General features: G+C 53.1%; 1 protein-coding gene across 2 annotated transcripts in view; it reads right to left on the bottom strand.

The window, feature by feature from the left end:
- LTBP2 (latent transforming growth factor beta binding protein 2) overlaps positions 1–5,461 on the bottom strand; it is a 102,008-nt gene extending 96,547 nt beyond the window's left edge. For both annotated transcript variants that reach the window (XM_087448202.1, XM_014784405.2), the window contains exon 1: positions 4,857–5,461. In XM_087448202.1, coding sequence (XP_087304328.1) covers positions 4,857–5,350 — 494 coding nt within the window. In that variant the 5' untranslated portion in view covers positions 5,351–5,461. The remainder of the gene's footprint in view (positions 1–4,856) is intronic.
- Positions 5,462–14,726: the final 9,265 nt, after the last annotated feature.

Below are 14,726 nucleotides of genomic sequence, written 5' to 3'. Positions count from 1 at the left end.
GAAACAGACTGCATGCCCTGGGAGTTTTCTAGGAACTAGGGTCTTTGGGAGCCCACATAGCACAGACTGAGGGGCCCGCCTGGCTGGGAGGTCACAGCGTGGAGCCAAGCTCAAGGAGGCCCCCTGAGCCAGCTGTCACCCAGATGCCCTCAGGATGGCTTTGCAGCTTACTGTAGGGGGGTAGCAGCTGGGCCTGCCCTGCCTACCCATGGTGGAGCCCTCAGGGCCATCAGGGCCACAGTGAGGACTGGCCAGAATCAAAGGCTTCCAGGCAGGGGTGCCAGGGGCTGGGAGGGCACTCAAGAGGGATTCAGGGACCCAATGGGGGCCTCTGAGGGTCCTTTCTAGGCCAACATTAGAGTCTTGGGTAGAGGCCAAGGGAGGTGGCCAGCTGGGAGATGACTGTTCAGTGGGCTCTGGCCAGCTGGAGAGAGCAAATGAGCCTGACGAGCTGGGGCAAACGACTCAGTGGTTCTGACTCCCTGGAAAGCACCACTCAGAGATCATATGAGCCCAACATTCCAGGTGACACCACTCAGCAAACATTAGCCCAATATCCGGAATCATTGCCCAACCCTTGGGGACACATCCGGCTAATAGCCTGGGACAGCTACTGCTCCACCTGGGACAAATCTGATCATACTGGTCCTTGGTAGAAAAAACCTCCCACTGCTCTCCATTGGCCTCTACAAAGCCAACCAGGACCTCACCCGCCTGTGCAGTCTAATTGCCCCCATCACTCCTCCCTCCTCTCCATGACCTTCCACAACCAAGGCTGTGATCCTCCAAGGATACAAAGTTTGTCGTCCCCCAGTTGCACGCTATATGGTCATATTTTGATGCTTTTGCTTAAGCTGCTCTTTATGCCTAGAATGCCTTCCCTCTCTTCATTGCCAGTTGAAATCTTTTGCTTACTCCAAGGCTCCCAGATCAAATGTTACCTCCTTTGTGTAAAACCTCCCCTGACATCTACCCAGCCTTCCCCATTCTCCATCCACCTGGATCATTTAGTACTGATTGTCTCAGGTTGTTGGTTGTATGTGCCTCATCTTGACTATCTTGAGGGTTCTTTCTTATTCCTCTTTGTGCCGTTAGGGTATAACACAGTGCCTGACACGTGGTATACATGTAATACTTCTTTGTTTCAGGTAATCTAGCATTTTCCAAAAAGTGGATGACCAGCACTGAGAGTAGGAAGGGGGGTTTGAGTTTCCACAATCACAGCATCAACAACGCTGAGTCACATGGTGGAAAGCGATCCCCCGTCAGTGCTCTTTCTAGCCCGATTAGATCAGTGAAAAAATTCTCTGTCTGAGGGCAGTCTTCATGCCAGGTCCTCCCCCAACACCTGCCAGTCCCCCTTTTCAACAGAGGGAACACGCCACAGGGCTGAGCTTCCTAAGATAATGGTGTCTGGGTAGAATTTGAGAACTTTTTGTTTTCGTTTCAATTTTCCAACAGGTACTTTCTCTTCATGACAAGTGGTATTATTTTCAACTTATGATAGTGATACGAAGTGTTCATGAAAATGGATTTATTTATGTAGAAAAATAAGTCAGGCACTGTTTGTAATAGCAAAAAAATGTAACTCATCTAAGTGTCCAAAAACAGGAGGATGGATAAATAAACTGTGGTATATTCAGACAATGGCATAATATACAACAGTTAAAATGAATAAACTTGGGCTGATTATATTCACATGGTAAAATCTCAAAAATCTAATGGGGAGGAGGGAAAGCAAATTGTAGAAGGATAATACAGTATGGTATGATTTATCTAAGTTTAAAATATGCAAAACAATATTGTGTATTTTACGGATGCATGCATCTGTAATAATAGTATAAAAACATACGTTGGAATCACGAGTAAATTCAGGGTAGTGGTTAACTCTGGGGAGAGAGGGAGACAAATTTATAGAGGAAATTTCAACTAAAAACGTCAGAAGCAAAATATGCCAAAATATTAAGGTTTGAAAAAGCTGAGTTAGTTATATTATTTCCAGTACCTTTTTTCCCTTGTACAAAACTTCATAATATAAAATACTTTGAAATAGATAAAACACAAATTCCTGTTATTTTAAAAATGTAAAAATTTAAAGAAAAATAATAGAACCAGAGAGAAAAGAGAGAAGAAAACATTACAAAGGTGTTATGCTGTGAGGCTAGTTCAAGAAACACTGAATATTGGGAAACAATGGCTTAAAAAGTCTCCTGTAGGCTGTAAATTTCATTAGCGCAGGAACTGTGTCTGCTCTGGTTACACTGTATCCCAGACACCTAGCATTGTGCCTGGCACATGCTTAATAAATCTCCGTGGTGTGCAATAAATCCCCACTACATTACAAGTTCCATGAGGACAGAGGCTGTGTTGGCCACTGCTGTATCCCCACCATCCAGCACAGTGCCTGGCATATGGGAGGCCTTCCAAATATTTGTTGAATGAATGAATGAAGAATCCCCTGTAGTAGAGATGCAATTCCAAGCTTCACCAGCAGATGGCACGTGGTCCTTGGCCCTGAGCAACCAACAAGGCAATTGCCAGGGAGGTCAGCCTGGTCAGAAGCCATTAGCTAGAACGGACCTGGGTAGAGAAAGATGCAGGACAAGATTGCCACTTAGCCCTTCCCCAGCTGACTTGGAGTGGCTGGCTGGAGGGCCAGAGGAACTCCTCCTTTATCAAAGCTGAGGAAGATAATCTGGCAGAGAAGCCAAACCCAGCATGTGATATGATGTGTGCACCTGTGTACTGCAGGTGCCTCTGGGTGGCACCCAGCCTATGTCCTTATACACCTGTGCACATCTACCAGCCTTACTGTGGTGACAATTTGCTTTGCTCATCACCACCTCATTTCACGACTTCTAATAGTGCACCCTCCTACCTCTACCCTCAACTATCCTACCTTCCCTCCACCCCCACCTAAATGCCTGACGTATAAACTCCTCCGTGGTCTGGCCCAACCTATGCCTCCAGCCTCACCCCCATGGCTTCCCTACATCAGGGTGCAGTCTTGCCCCTAGGCCAGTGCCAACAGTGAAAAGCCCTTGGGCAGTGCTACACTTCTGCACCCCGCTCCTGCCACCTCCCCTCTGCTTCCCCACAAGCTGCCGATCGAGCCCCAGGAGCTCCATCTGTTAGAACCTCCTCCTCGGAGCTCCTCAGCCACCACTGTCCTGTTCCTTTGTGTTTAACACGAAGTGGCTGATACTAGAAAGCACGTTCACTGGTACATATCTGTTCACTTCTCCAACTCAATTTTAAGCACCTGAGTTGCTCTGCCTGCCGGAACAACGCCTTTGTCTCTGAGCAAAGAGACAGAGTCCCCAGCCCCTATCCCATGCTCTGCACTCTTGCTCTTGGGAAGCATGTATTCACTTGGACAGGACAAGAAAAAACTGACACATGGCAGGTGCTCCATTAATACTTAACTAATCCTATGTGTAAGCCACTTGGCCGAGCAGAGGTTTACTCTCCCCCTGCTTTACGCTGGGCTTCACTCATTCAACAGATGGTTAACGAGCATCAGCTACATGCAGGCGCTGTTCTAGGCACTGGTAACACAGCAATGAACAAAGCAAAGCCTCTGTTTTCATAGAACTTACATTAGCGTGGGCTGGGAGACGGAGAAACAGAAATAGAAATATAGTATGTCTGCTGGGAATAAGTGCTATGAAGAACCATAAAGCAGGGTGAAGGGAGAGAAGGTGGGCAGGAGTAGTCAGAGAAGGCCTCTGAAAGCAGAGACAAAAATGAAGGAGAGGATCCTGCTGACACAGGGGAGAAGAATGCTGCAGTCAAGGAGAATGGCAGGTGGAAAGGCCCTGAGGCAGATGGTCCTCGGGAGTACTGCTGGGGGTGCAGGTGTCCTTCATGCCGAGCACCGGGACTAAACCCAACTGGTTAATCAGGCCCAGGCCAAGAAGGGCTACCAGAGCCCTTCCCGGCCTCCCCGATGGTGCCCCCACCCCACCCCCGCACTGCCGGGGGCTCCAGTGCCCTCCATTCTGGAAACACTTGTCATACCCAGGCAAGGCAGCGCCCCTCAGCCATGATGATCCTCGACTTGGGGTGGGGGTTGCTGGTGAGCCTCCCCACGCTGCGAGGGCGCCCTGGGTGGTGCCAGAGGAGGGGGCAAAAAAGTAAACTGCAGGGTTGGGGGGAGTCGTGAGAGCGCGGGAGTCACGTTGACCCCTAGCTGCACAGGTGCACACACAGACCCACTCTCCACCGACCCACTGTGCCGCAGCTACATCCGGGACAGGCTTCCCGCCCAAGGCGCCCGGAGCCCACGCCCACTCCACGTCCAGCTCTCCGTGGGCCCAGGCTGACCTGCGCCCCAACCTAGACACTTGTCCCACGCTCAGGCTTTGCCGCCAGCCCCCTTCCCGGAGATGCAGGTGCCTTTGCACTCGGGAGCTTCCGACATCCTCCACCTACCCGCGCTCTGCGCCCGCTCAACCTCCGCTGGGCCTCCAGCGCCTGGAACGCCCACCCCGCTGCCCCCTTCCGGCTCCCTCTCGGATCCCCACCGCGCTGCGGGCGTCTTCGGGCACCGGTTAGCTGAGGGCGGGTGAATGCAGAGCCGCCTTGGGAAAGGATTTAACGTCGGGTCTCGGCGAGCGGGTTCGAAAGGGTGAGGATAGTGTTTCTCTTTCCCCTCAACTCTTGGAAAGCGGGTCAGATCTCTGAGCCCCGGCTTCGGGGCCTCGGTGCTGTTTCCCTGCAGTACTGAGGCCAGAGGGACGAAGGGCACGAGCCTGGTGCCCTCTCCTCTCGCCTGCACATCCCGCCACGAATGAGCACACGGAAGACCCGGCCCTCGCTCCCCTAGCCCCCATGCTTCCCTCTCCAGTGCTCACCCCGTCAGCCGCCCTCGCGGCGGGGTTGGGGGCGCAGCCCTGGGCCGCTGCAGGGTCCCGAGGCGCGGGAGAACCGGGGCGGCGCGGGCCCGGGGTGTGGGCTGCTGCTGGCCAGGGGGACTGCTTCTCCGGGTCTGCGCAGGTGGCTGGACTCGCCGCGGCTGCTGCGCGCGGGGCGGCCTCCTGGCCTCCGCCTCGGCGGGCCTCCTGGGGCTCCCCCAGCCGAGATGGGCCCGCTCTGTGGGCGGCAAGCCCGGGACGGGCGCGTCTTGCTCTCGGAACAGACTGTACACCTTGGCTGCAGCCGCTGCGGGGTGGCTGCCCCCGGGGCGCCGCAGCCGATTTGCGTCCCTGCCCGCCGGCTCTTGTCTTCCCACCGGCTCCCTCTGAGCATGACCCATGCCCACGAAGAGAGCCAAGATGAGCGGCAGGAAGCTCTTCCAGGGGTTCCACAGGGCGCGCCCGGGACAGCGGGCGGTGGTCGGTGGCCTCATGGCGCCGGAGGCGGCTGGAGAGGGGTGCAGGCGGTAACAGCCCCGGGATTTGCAGTCGGTACGCCTGGCCGCCGGCGGGCTGCGCTCCGGACCCCTGCTGGCGGCCCGCTTCTCCTAGTCTAGGGGCCCCCGGAGTTAGGCTGGGGGCCCGGATCTCCCGGGAGCAAGGGCTGGACGGCGGGAGCGGCCCGGGTCTGCGCGCCCTGCGCCTCGTCTGTCTCCGCGCTGGGTCTCCAGTGGGCGCGCACCGCTGCTGCACCTTCGCGCCTTCTCCCCGTCACTGTAGCCTTCTGAAGGGGAACCGCAGGGTTTTATTTTTGGAAATCTCCCCCTGTTTTTTCGTCTCTTTTATCCCCACCATGCCCCCTCCTCGGAGGGACAGCTCAGCCCCCTCATTACGGGAGAGGGAGAGAGGAATTCCAGCAACACCCACTTTGGCACCGGGAAGCGAGCGGGCGGCGAGGGGGGTTAACCCGTGAGGAGCTAGGAGCGGCGCAGGGCTGACCCGAGGGCTGGTAGGGGAGATGACGCCTGCCGGGACAGGGGCACCTGAGCCACCTTCCTCCTATCCTGGGCAAGCTGCTCTGACTCTTGACCTGTCCCAAATTTATCTCCCGCCCCTAACCTCAGGGACAAATTCCCGGTTGGATGACCAAGGCTGCAGCCTCGAAGGTTTGAAGGAAGCCAGGAGAGGTACCAAGAACGGTGGGACAGAGAGAGGACCCGAGGGACCGGCGCCCGGCCCCTTCGCTTTCCACCACGGCCACGGGGGGCGCCCGCCCCGGGTGCCTGCTTACTCTGGGCCCCCGCGGGGAGCTCGCCTCCCTCCGCCGCGGCCGGACGCGGGACCGCTGGCAGGTCACCTGGGGGCGCGCGCCCTCTAGTGGAGCTGACCCCGTCCTTGGCTGTCCTACAGCTTGTAGCGAGACCCGCCGCCGCCAATGGCCTTCGCTCCTTGATCTTAATCCCCTTCCAGTTGCGTCAGGGTCGAGTCTAGGCCTGAGGCCGTGATGGCAGATCCTGGAAGAGGTATCCTCTTTCTCAGAGAGGCCTAGACATGGAGGATCTGGAATAAGGTCACTCAAGGAGACAGCGTGTGTCCAAGGAGGGAATAAAATCCTGGCCTCCTGCCTCGGGCTCAGAGCTCCATCCTCTGGACTCCCAGCCCAGCCCCTCACTCTCTCCGGAGTTTCCCCGAGGGTGATTCGACGAGCCTCCGACTGATCCGGTGTCTGTGCCCACATCTTCCTGTGTCGGCAGTGAGAGGGCAGGGGTGCAAGAATACCACTTGCCACCCATCTGAGTACCCCCAACAATCAGCTCATCCTTCACACCCAGGGTGCCCTGCCCTAAGGCCTAGAAGCCTGGCAACCATGGCCACCCGCGTTCATTTCTGCCGCCTACTGTTTCCTGGAGAGGCAGGGGGAGGAGCAGGCAGCAGGGCACCGTTTACAATTTGCGGCACTACACAAAGGACCGGCACAGTTAACAGCTACTGTTGGAATATAGCCTCGACTCCTGATCTTGGCCTACAAAGCCCTGCGTGACTGGCCCCCTCTCTATCTCACCTCATGCTGGTCACTCACCACACTGCAGAGGCACTGGCCTCCTCTCTGCTCTTGAACAAGCCAAGTTAATGCCCACTTCCCTCTGCCTGGAACACTCATCTCCAAGATGTCTACAGGACTAGCTCCTCAACACCTCTCTTCTCAGCTCAAATATCACCTCCTGGAGTGGCCATCCCAGAGCCCCTAGTCTCCCAAGTCATCACTTTCTAACACAACACCCTACTTTACATTCGTTGCTCTGACTAGTTGAAATTATCTTATTTATTTGTTTACCTGTGTAACTTATTTATTGAATGGGCTGAACCTGAAAAGGGACTATCAGAAACAGCTATAATTTTCTCCCCTCTCTGCCTTCAACCATATTATGGTGAATTTCCCTTCCCCACCCTTAATGACATCTCAAGTGGAGTCCTTGGCTTCTCCATCCCTACCAATCACACGAACAGTCTCATTTCTGTAATTAAGACTAATTTTCAGGCACTAAAAAGTCTGGTCCTGTCCAAACCAGAACCTCATCCAATTTAATCAATCTTGTATCCAATTTAATACTCCTCCCCTCCCCCGAAAGGCTTGGCCCCTGGCTCAAGATCTTGTAGCGGGGAGAGTGGGATGAGGCCTGTTTTTCTGACTTTCCTTTCCTGCTGTGGCTCCTCCATATCAGGGTTGGGGGAGAGGTGTGAGAGAAAAAGTGGCAAAGTGCTGTGTGACAGGTGCCCTTGGCTGGCAGGTGGCTCTTTCATGTGCACATTTGCGGGTTCTTGGGAGGTGCTCTGCAGGACCTCCACCCTGCACTGCTGTATCAAAGCACCCTCTTGACAACCTCTTGCAGACTCCTGTAAACTCTGGCCCCCATGGAACTTTCCCATCCATGCCAGCAAACCAATGGTGAGTGGGCTCCTCCTCACCCTGCTGTGTAGAGGTCACTCCAGCTAGGCTCCACCGTCAGAATTCTCCAGACAGGAAGTGCACACAAGTCTCTTCATTTATGAACATCCCCAATTCCTAAAGACGTATGTTGGTTCTCTCAAGAACTTTCTTGCTGTGCTTTGGGGCACTGGGGTGCTTGCAGCTTCCAGCAACTCAGCCGGCATCAGTGGAGGCAGAGTTATGGGGAGTCATGCTAGTTTCCTCTTCTTGGAGGCCCCCCATCTCTATGACTGGTTTTCTTAGGGCCTCGTTCACTTGGTTTGCATTGGGGAGTACCCTCAGGGGAAATCTCAGCCCTGCCTACTGATGCAACATTCTTCAACTCAAGACTTTCAACAATCCCTTTCATTTATAGACTTGAATCGAGGGATGTGGCTTAACAGTGGTTGAACTTGTTTTGCCTTTAGGAAGGTGTCTAGTACTTCTCTTTGGAATATGAGAATATTTAGTCCTTATTGTTCTAGCTTTTTTGGCTTCAGCATAAATTTGAAGACCACAGGAAAAATCCTGTTCAACAACTTAGAAAATCATTATTGTCCAGGTTCCCAAGCCACAATGATAGCTATGAAGGAATAGATATCTTGTCTGCCTAGGTATGTTGTCATCCCTGTTTCCCCAGAACAGAGAACAGTGCTTGCCTCTAATAGACAGCCAAGAAATATGTGTTCACTGGATGGCTAACTGAATGAATGGCAGAATAATCCCATCAAGTAGAGAGGACTTGTATCATCAGACCCATTTTAAGAGAGAAAAACTGAGTTTCTTTTTTTTTTCTTTTGTGAGGAAGATCAGCCCTGAGCTAACATCCATGCCAATCCTCTTTTTGCTGAGGAAGATTGGCCCTGGGCTAACATCTGTGCCCATCTTCCTCTACTTTATATGGGACGCCGCCACAGCATGGCCTCGCAAGGGGTGCATTGGTGCATGCCTGGGATCCGAACCCGGGCCGCCAGCAGCAGAGGGTGCACACTTAACTGCTACGCCATCGGGCCAGCACCCTGAGTTCCTGATAGTCGTTACTGATCCAAGTTCATGTGCTTGCTGCCTTTAGGGCTGGCCCTAAGGATCTCTTGAATCTTGTGCCTTGCGTTTTGGGACAAATGGCATCTCAATTTCCAGAATGCTCGGTTCTCTCCCTGACACACTGCTCCTTCACAGCTATGGAGAGCCTCAGCTCCCACTCTTTGCTCCTTGCCCCGTTATCCACCCAACTCTTTAGTTCCGGGTTCCCTTCCTCTCCCCCGCACCTGCCCAGTTCCTTCAGAACTGAATCTCTCCATGCTCACCTCAGATCCCCATGAGCCTCCCAAGGCCAGAAACCTTGGCATCATCTTCGTCCCTGAGCTATTTTTTCCTCCCATGTGTCCAAGTCATTATTACTGCTCCGTCTCCTCCGTCTGCACTTCTGGAAGTCTGCCGCCCATTCAGCCTCTCACTGCTCCACCTCAGCCAAAACCCTCACGCAGACACACTTCCCTCACCACTAGGCACCTCTCCCACTCCTTGGTGAGGACAAGTGGTCCTTGGAAATTCTCACCCTGTTCTCCTGGGGGCCCACAGCCTGGCTAATCCACTTTTAAGACTGGCATGTCCTAATCCTCCATCCCAGTGCCACCCTCTCGTCCTGCCTTCCCCTAATGCCCATCACTCCCTTTCCCTGTAACTGTTGGAACCCGTGGATGCAGCTCTTCGGAATCTCCAATCCCATAAACACTTGAATTTTTTATTTGTTTTTCTTTTTTAAGCTGCCAAAATTTATGGAGCCTACTGTGGTCCAAGCACTGTGCTAAGCATGCTCCATAAATTGGCTCATTTAAGCAAATAAAGGAGTTGTTATGATTTCCACATTTACGAAGGAGGAAACTGAGGCTGGGAATGGCTACTGGCTTGCCCAACATCACACAGCTGCTAAGCAGTAGATGCAGGATTCAAACTTTGGTCATTTCCCACCTGAGCCCAAACTTTCCACCATCTTCCCTTACCCCTGGGCTTGTGCCTCGGTGGCCCTCCTCACAACTGAAGTGGTACCTTTCCCAACCACCTCTGCTGCTGTCACCACCCCAGTACCCCCAATGCACATTCCCCAGCCTTCTTCCCTGCCTGCTAGCCCACAACTCCATTCCCTGGGGACATGGAGTTTAAGAACTTTCTGTCCCCCTCTACCCTCCTTGCTCAGTAAAAGAAAGGGGGCTAACTGTTTCCAGCATGGCCCCTGACTCACCATGTGTCACTTCCTTACTCTTGGTCCCAGCTTCTTCCCTAATGAGGCACAGAATGCTGCTAAGCCTACTCACCCATCTCTTGAGTCTGGGAGGGAAGTCATCTCTGGAAACCTTGCAGAGAGAGTCCCAAGGGGTTGATAAAAAGATTCCAGCAGGGAAAGTTTTGCCGGGACACGTGCACCACGAGAGGGGATGGCAGTCTGCTGGACACCCCAGGCAACCTAATTGCTTTCCCATGTCTTGTTGGAATAATGCTGGCAGACAGAGAGCTACCAGAACCTGAACTAATTTGGTAAATAAGGACCAAAAACAAGGACTGTATTTCTGCTCCCTTTGCTGAGACCCAGACTTTCGACAGAATTCCAGAGATTTTTCTTCCTTGGAAGTGACTGGACCTCCAGCCCTGAATTCCTCTCCCCAGGAGAGCTTGTTCCCCTGCTCAGAACAAATAACACATTTCCTGGTTAATCAGTGGGCAGAAAAGCTGAAGGAAGGTTGATTGGGCCCCCAGCCTTCCAGATGGGAGCAGCTCATGGGCTTGGATGTTCCTGTCCTGATGCTGGGCAGCTGGGACCCCTGCACTCTGCAGCTTCAGCCTCCACTTTGGAAGGCGGAGGCTGTGTGGAGGCCCCAGCTCCCTCCTGTACGAGGCCTTCAAGGCCCACAGGGGCTGCCAAGACCACTCCACCTCAGACACCACGGCCTGGCATTCCCCCAGAGCTCACAACCACCCTGCCCTAGTCTGCCAGTGCCGTCTGCTCCGGCTGAGCGTGACTGTTTCTGTCTTCTGTGAACTGAGCTCAGTTCTCAGCTACGCCTGGCTTCTATTTTCTCTTCTGAAAATAAAGATAATGATGCTTTCCTTGCCACCCCCACCTTCAGGGCATCCATTACTGCGACTCCATTTGCAACTGGTATTTCTTGAGCACTTAAAATGTACCAGGCAGTGTGTTTTACAGACATTTTCTCATTTAATCCTCACAATAATCTAGAAGGAAGTACTATTATTTCACCATGTAGCAGATGGGGAAATGATGGCTCAGAGAAGTAAAATGACTTACTCACAATCACAAAGCCAGTATGGATTCACACTAAGATTCACTTCTGGTTTGTCTGGTTCCAGACACTAAACGAACACCAGCTTCCAGAGGAGCATTTCTCTGAAAATGCACCTCCGGCTGCGTTTCTTTGGGAACCAGAAGCATTCACCGCTGTTTGTGGTGTGGTGGGGGGTGCTGACGGCCACATGGAATTGCTGTCACGAGTCAACCCCCACCAAGCACATCCCACCCTCCTCAGGCCCATTTACAGCCAGGGGTCCACTTCAGGTCAAGGGCAGACAAAAGTCATCATGGTGAGTTACAGCGACTCTGATTCCCACTGGCCAAGGAGAAGGAAGGAGGCCATGCTTACTCTACGTCAAGTCGTCTTCAGTTGCTGAGTAAGGCTCATCTCAACCCTCAGCTTTTCTCTCTGGAAAAGAGAAAGGACAGAGATAGAGCGTCTACGTGGCCCTGTGTGGTAGGCATTGTAATTCCCATTTCACAAACCCAGAGAGGTGAAGTCTCTAGCTCAAGGTCATACAGCTAGGAGTCGAGCCAGGATTCAACTAAAAAGTCTGAACAGCTCCAAAGTCCGTGCTGTTTCCACTACAGCACACTGCACTCGCTCCAGGATGTCCTGCAATGATGTGAAATGGGCAGCTCTTCAAAATAACTGATTTCACCCCATTTCCCTTCATTTCCAGTCTCTGATACATGGGTGGGTTGATCTGAAAGCTCCATGCATTTAGTTAAAGCTCAGACAACATTTCCTATTGACCTGCATAAATTCCTTCAGCCTCTGGCTGGAGTGGAATCTTCTAGAATTCCTGGGGGCTGAAGCATAACTTCTCCCCAAGCAGAGTCTCTGAAGACCTGAGCAGGAAAACAATGGGAGCAGCCTGGAAGTCCTCCTCCTTTTAATTCTCCCCACTAAGACCACAGGGGCTTCAAGTGCCCCACTAGGTGGGGTGGGGGTTATTTGGATGAGGAGGGATCACACACTGTATTATCCTTTCAAAATCCCCACAGCAAAAGCCCTATGGGCTGAAGGACTGTGCAGACCTATCCTGGATTCTGGAATGTCTGTGCAGGAATTTCAGGACAAGGTGTGCAGAAGCAACTTCCCTTGGCTGTCACTGGGGTCTCCCAGTCTGTCCCTACCTTGGCTTCCTGCTGGGACACAGTGGCATCCCTCACACCCCAAGGGATAGAGGTGTGGGGACAGAGAACAGGGGCTGCTGTAGGATCTTTCTAGAATAAGCTCTTCCCAGAGAGTCCTATAAGCAGCTCCTTGTCACTGTTCATCATCAAGGCAAAGAAAGGGGGATGGCACCTTCTGCCATCATCTCCTGACCTGCATTCCCTGAGTCATATGTTGAGAATGAGGACACTCAATGAGGTTTGCCCTGGTGCCCCCCAACACTCTCTCTAGGACCCCAAGCCCTGAGGGAGAGGCCCAGACCCTAAAACTCCCCAGGACAGGGCACAGACAGCAGGCGGAGGAGGGAGGAGGTGCAGCCAGATCCCAGTGGGCCCCAGCCCGTCTGCATGACTCACTCCTTGTTTCCGTCCACTCTGGTCTGAGCGCCTTGGCCCAGGGGCCTCAGGGAGGTTGTAACATAGGCTGGCCCCTCGCCCATCAGGGCTCAGCAGACAAAAATTAAAGATCTCACTCCTCAGGAACTCACACAGACAGCAGAGGCATGCTCTGTGCTTTGCCTCGCCAGACCAGACCTCAGGCCGGAGGAGGCTGATGGCCAAGGGAGGAAGGAAAGGCGTCTGCCTCTCCTCCCCTCCTCTTCACCCCCCACATCCAGTCGTGAAGCTCTGGCCACTGCCCACTTTCTTCTCACTCCCCCTCAAGTCCCTGCCTGAAGATGGTGCTGTCACGGGCACCTCCTCAGCAGCACTCCACTCCTCCCCATCTCCACCCAAAGACAACAGAGAAGGAGAAACAGACTTGTAAACAACTAATCACACATTTTCCAGCAGCACAGGTCAAGGCCGTCGTTTAGGACAAGGTCAGATCACGGCAGGGAGCACAGACCCTGCTTCTAGTCTACATGTGCCCCCAGGGTCTCCCTGATCATGCCCCCTGCCCTCCAGGGACCTCAGTCTCTTCATCTATAAAAAGAGATTTTACTGGATGAGCTGAAATTCCCTGTCAACACTCAGATTTTGATTTGAGGAGCAGACAGACGAGGCGGGGGCATGGACCCAAGAACTGCAGGATCCACAGAATGTGAACACTGGAGGGGACCCCCCTGAGAGATCAGCCAGCCCAGTCTTTTGATTTACGGTTGAGGAAACTGAGGCCCAAAGGGAGAGGGATGTTTGTCCAAGGTCACATGACTGGTTATTGGCAGCACCAGCACTTGAACCAGGGTCTCCTGACTCCCAGACCTCTCAGCTCTTTCTCTTTCAACGGCTCTAAGAAGCTGGGAGCCATTTGGCTGTCTCGGTCATGGAAGCCAAGAGTGGTTGTGCATGTCAGCAGCGGGGCCTCAGAGCCTGGGAACATCTCCGAAAGGGTAGGTGCAGGTGCCAAAGCTGCTGGTGGGGAAGGATGCAGTCAGGGGCCAGGGAGGGCGTATTGGAGATAAGCTGTCAGCATCTCCCTCTTCCAGTTGGCAAGAAGAAAGAGAGAAGGGTCCGTGATGATTGAGGGGAAACAGTCCCCATTTCTGATTGAGCCATTGCTCCACGGAGGGCTGGCCTCTCTCTCTCTCTCTCTTATTCACACACACACACACACACACACACAATCTGCCCCTGCCTAGCTGCTGAAACCTGCCACCTGCAGCCTCAGTCTCAAGATGTGTATTGATATTCTCAGGTGCACTATTTGGTGGGGCCTGGAATTCCTCTCGCTGCCTGAGATGCCTCTAAGCACCTGCCTACCTTCTAATGCTCAGCCTATTTGGCTGGGATCATGATGCCCTCTCATTCCACAAATGATTTTTGAGCACCTAATACATGCCAGGCACTGTGCCAGGCACTGGGAACGGGTAGGATATCCTCACTGCCGGAGTGATGGGAAGTGCTTCAGTAGGGGAATTAACACAGTCTTTCCGGCTCACTGAAGAACTGCTAACCATGCAGGGTGGCGGTTGGCTAGGGAGCATTTCTCAGAATCCTGACTTTGACTTGAATCTTGAAGGCTAAGGGAAAGTTTACCGTGTAGGGGAGGGGGATGTGCCAAGGAGAGGCACTGCATATGCAAAAAAATGCATATACGAAAAATGGACGTAAGACAAAGCCTGGGCTATTGGGGGATTACGAGTAGTTTATGTGGCTGGAGTTTAGATAGGAACGGGGGTTGTGGAAGGGGATGAGGCTAGAGGAGTAGGCTGGGATCAATTTATGGGGGGCTTAGCTCTGGTCAGTTCCTTTTCTCAGAAAGACAGACCTGTTCCCCACATCCAAGCCACCAGCTGGCCCTGGAGGGGATAAACTATCTGGAATTCTGAAACTGATGTCCTCTGGTCAATAGCAAGGAGTCGTTTATGTGGGGAGGAAGCTGCATGCTCTTAATCTCCATCAACCCACCCAAAGCCACCCCAAATAAACACCAATTGACATAAAGCCAGTGAGCTTGCCTTGCTTAAAAACAATC

The sequence above is a fragment of the Ceratotherium simum genome, chromosome 24 (assembly GCF_057802395.1).
Source record: "Ceratotherium simum simum isolate JZ-2026a chromosome 24, ASM5780239v1, whole genome shotgun sequence".
Lineage (NCBI taxonomy): Eukaryota > Metazoa > Chordata > Mammalia > Perissodactyla > Rhinocerotidae > Ceratotherium > Ceratotherium simum.
Note: the sequence above shows the minus strand (reverse complement) of the source record. Positions and strands in the feature narration are given on the sequence as shown.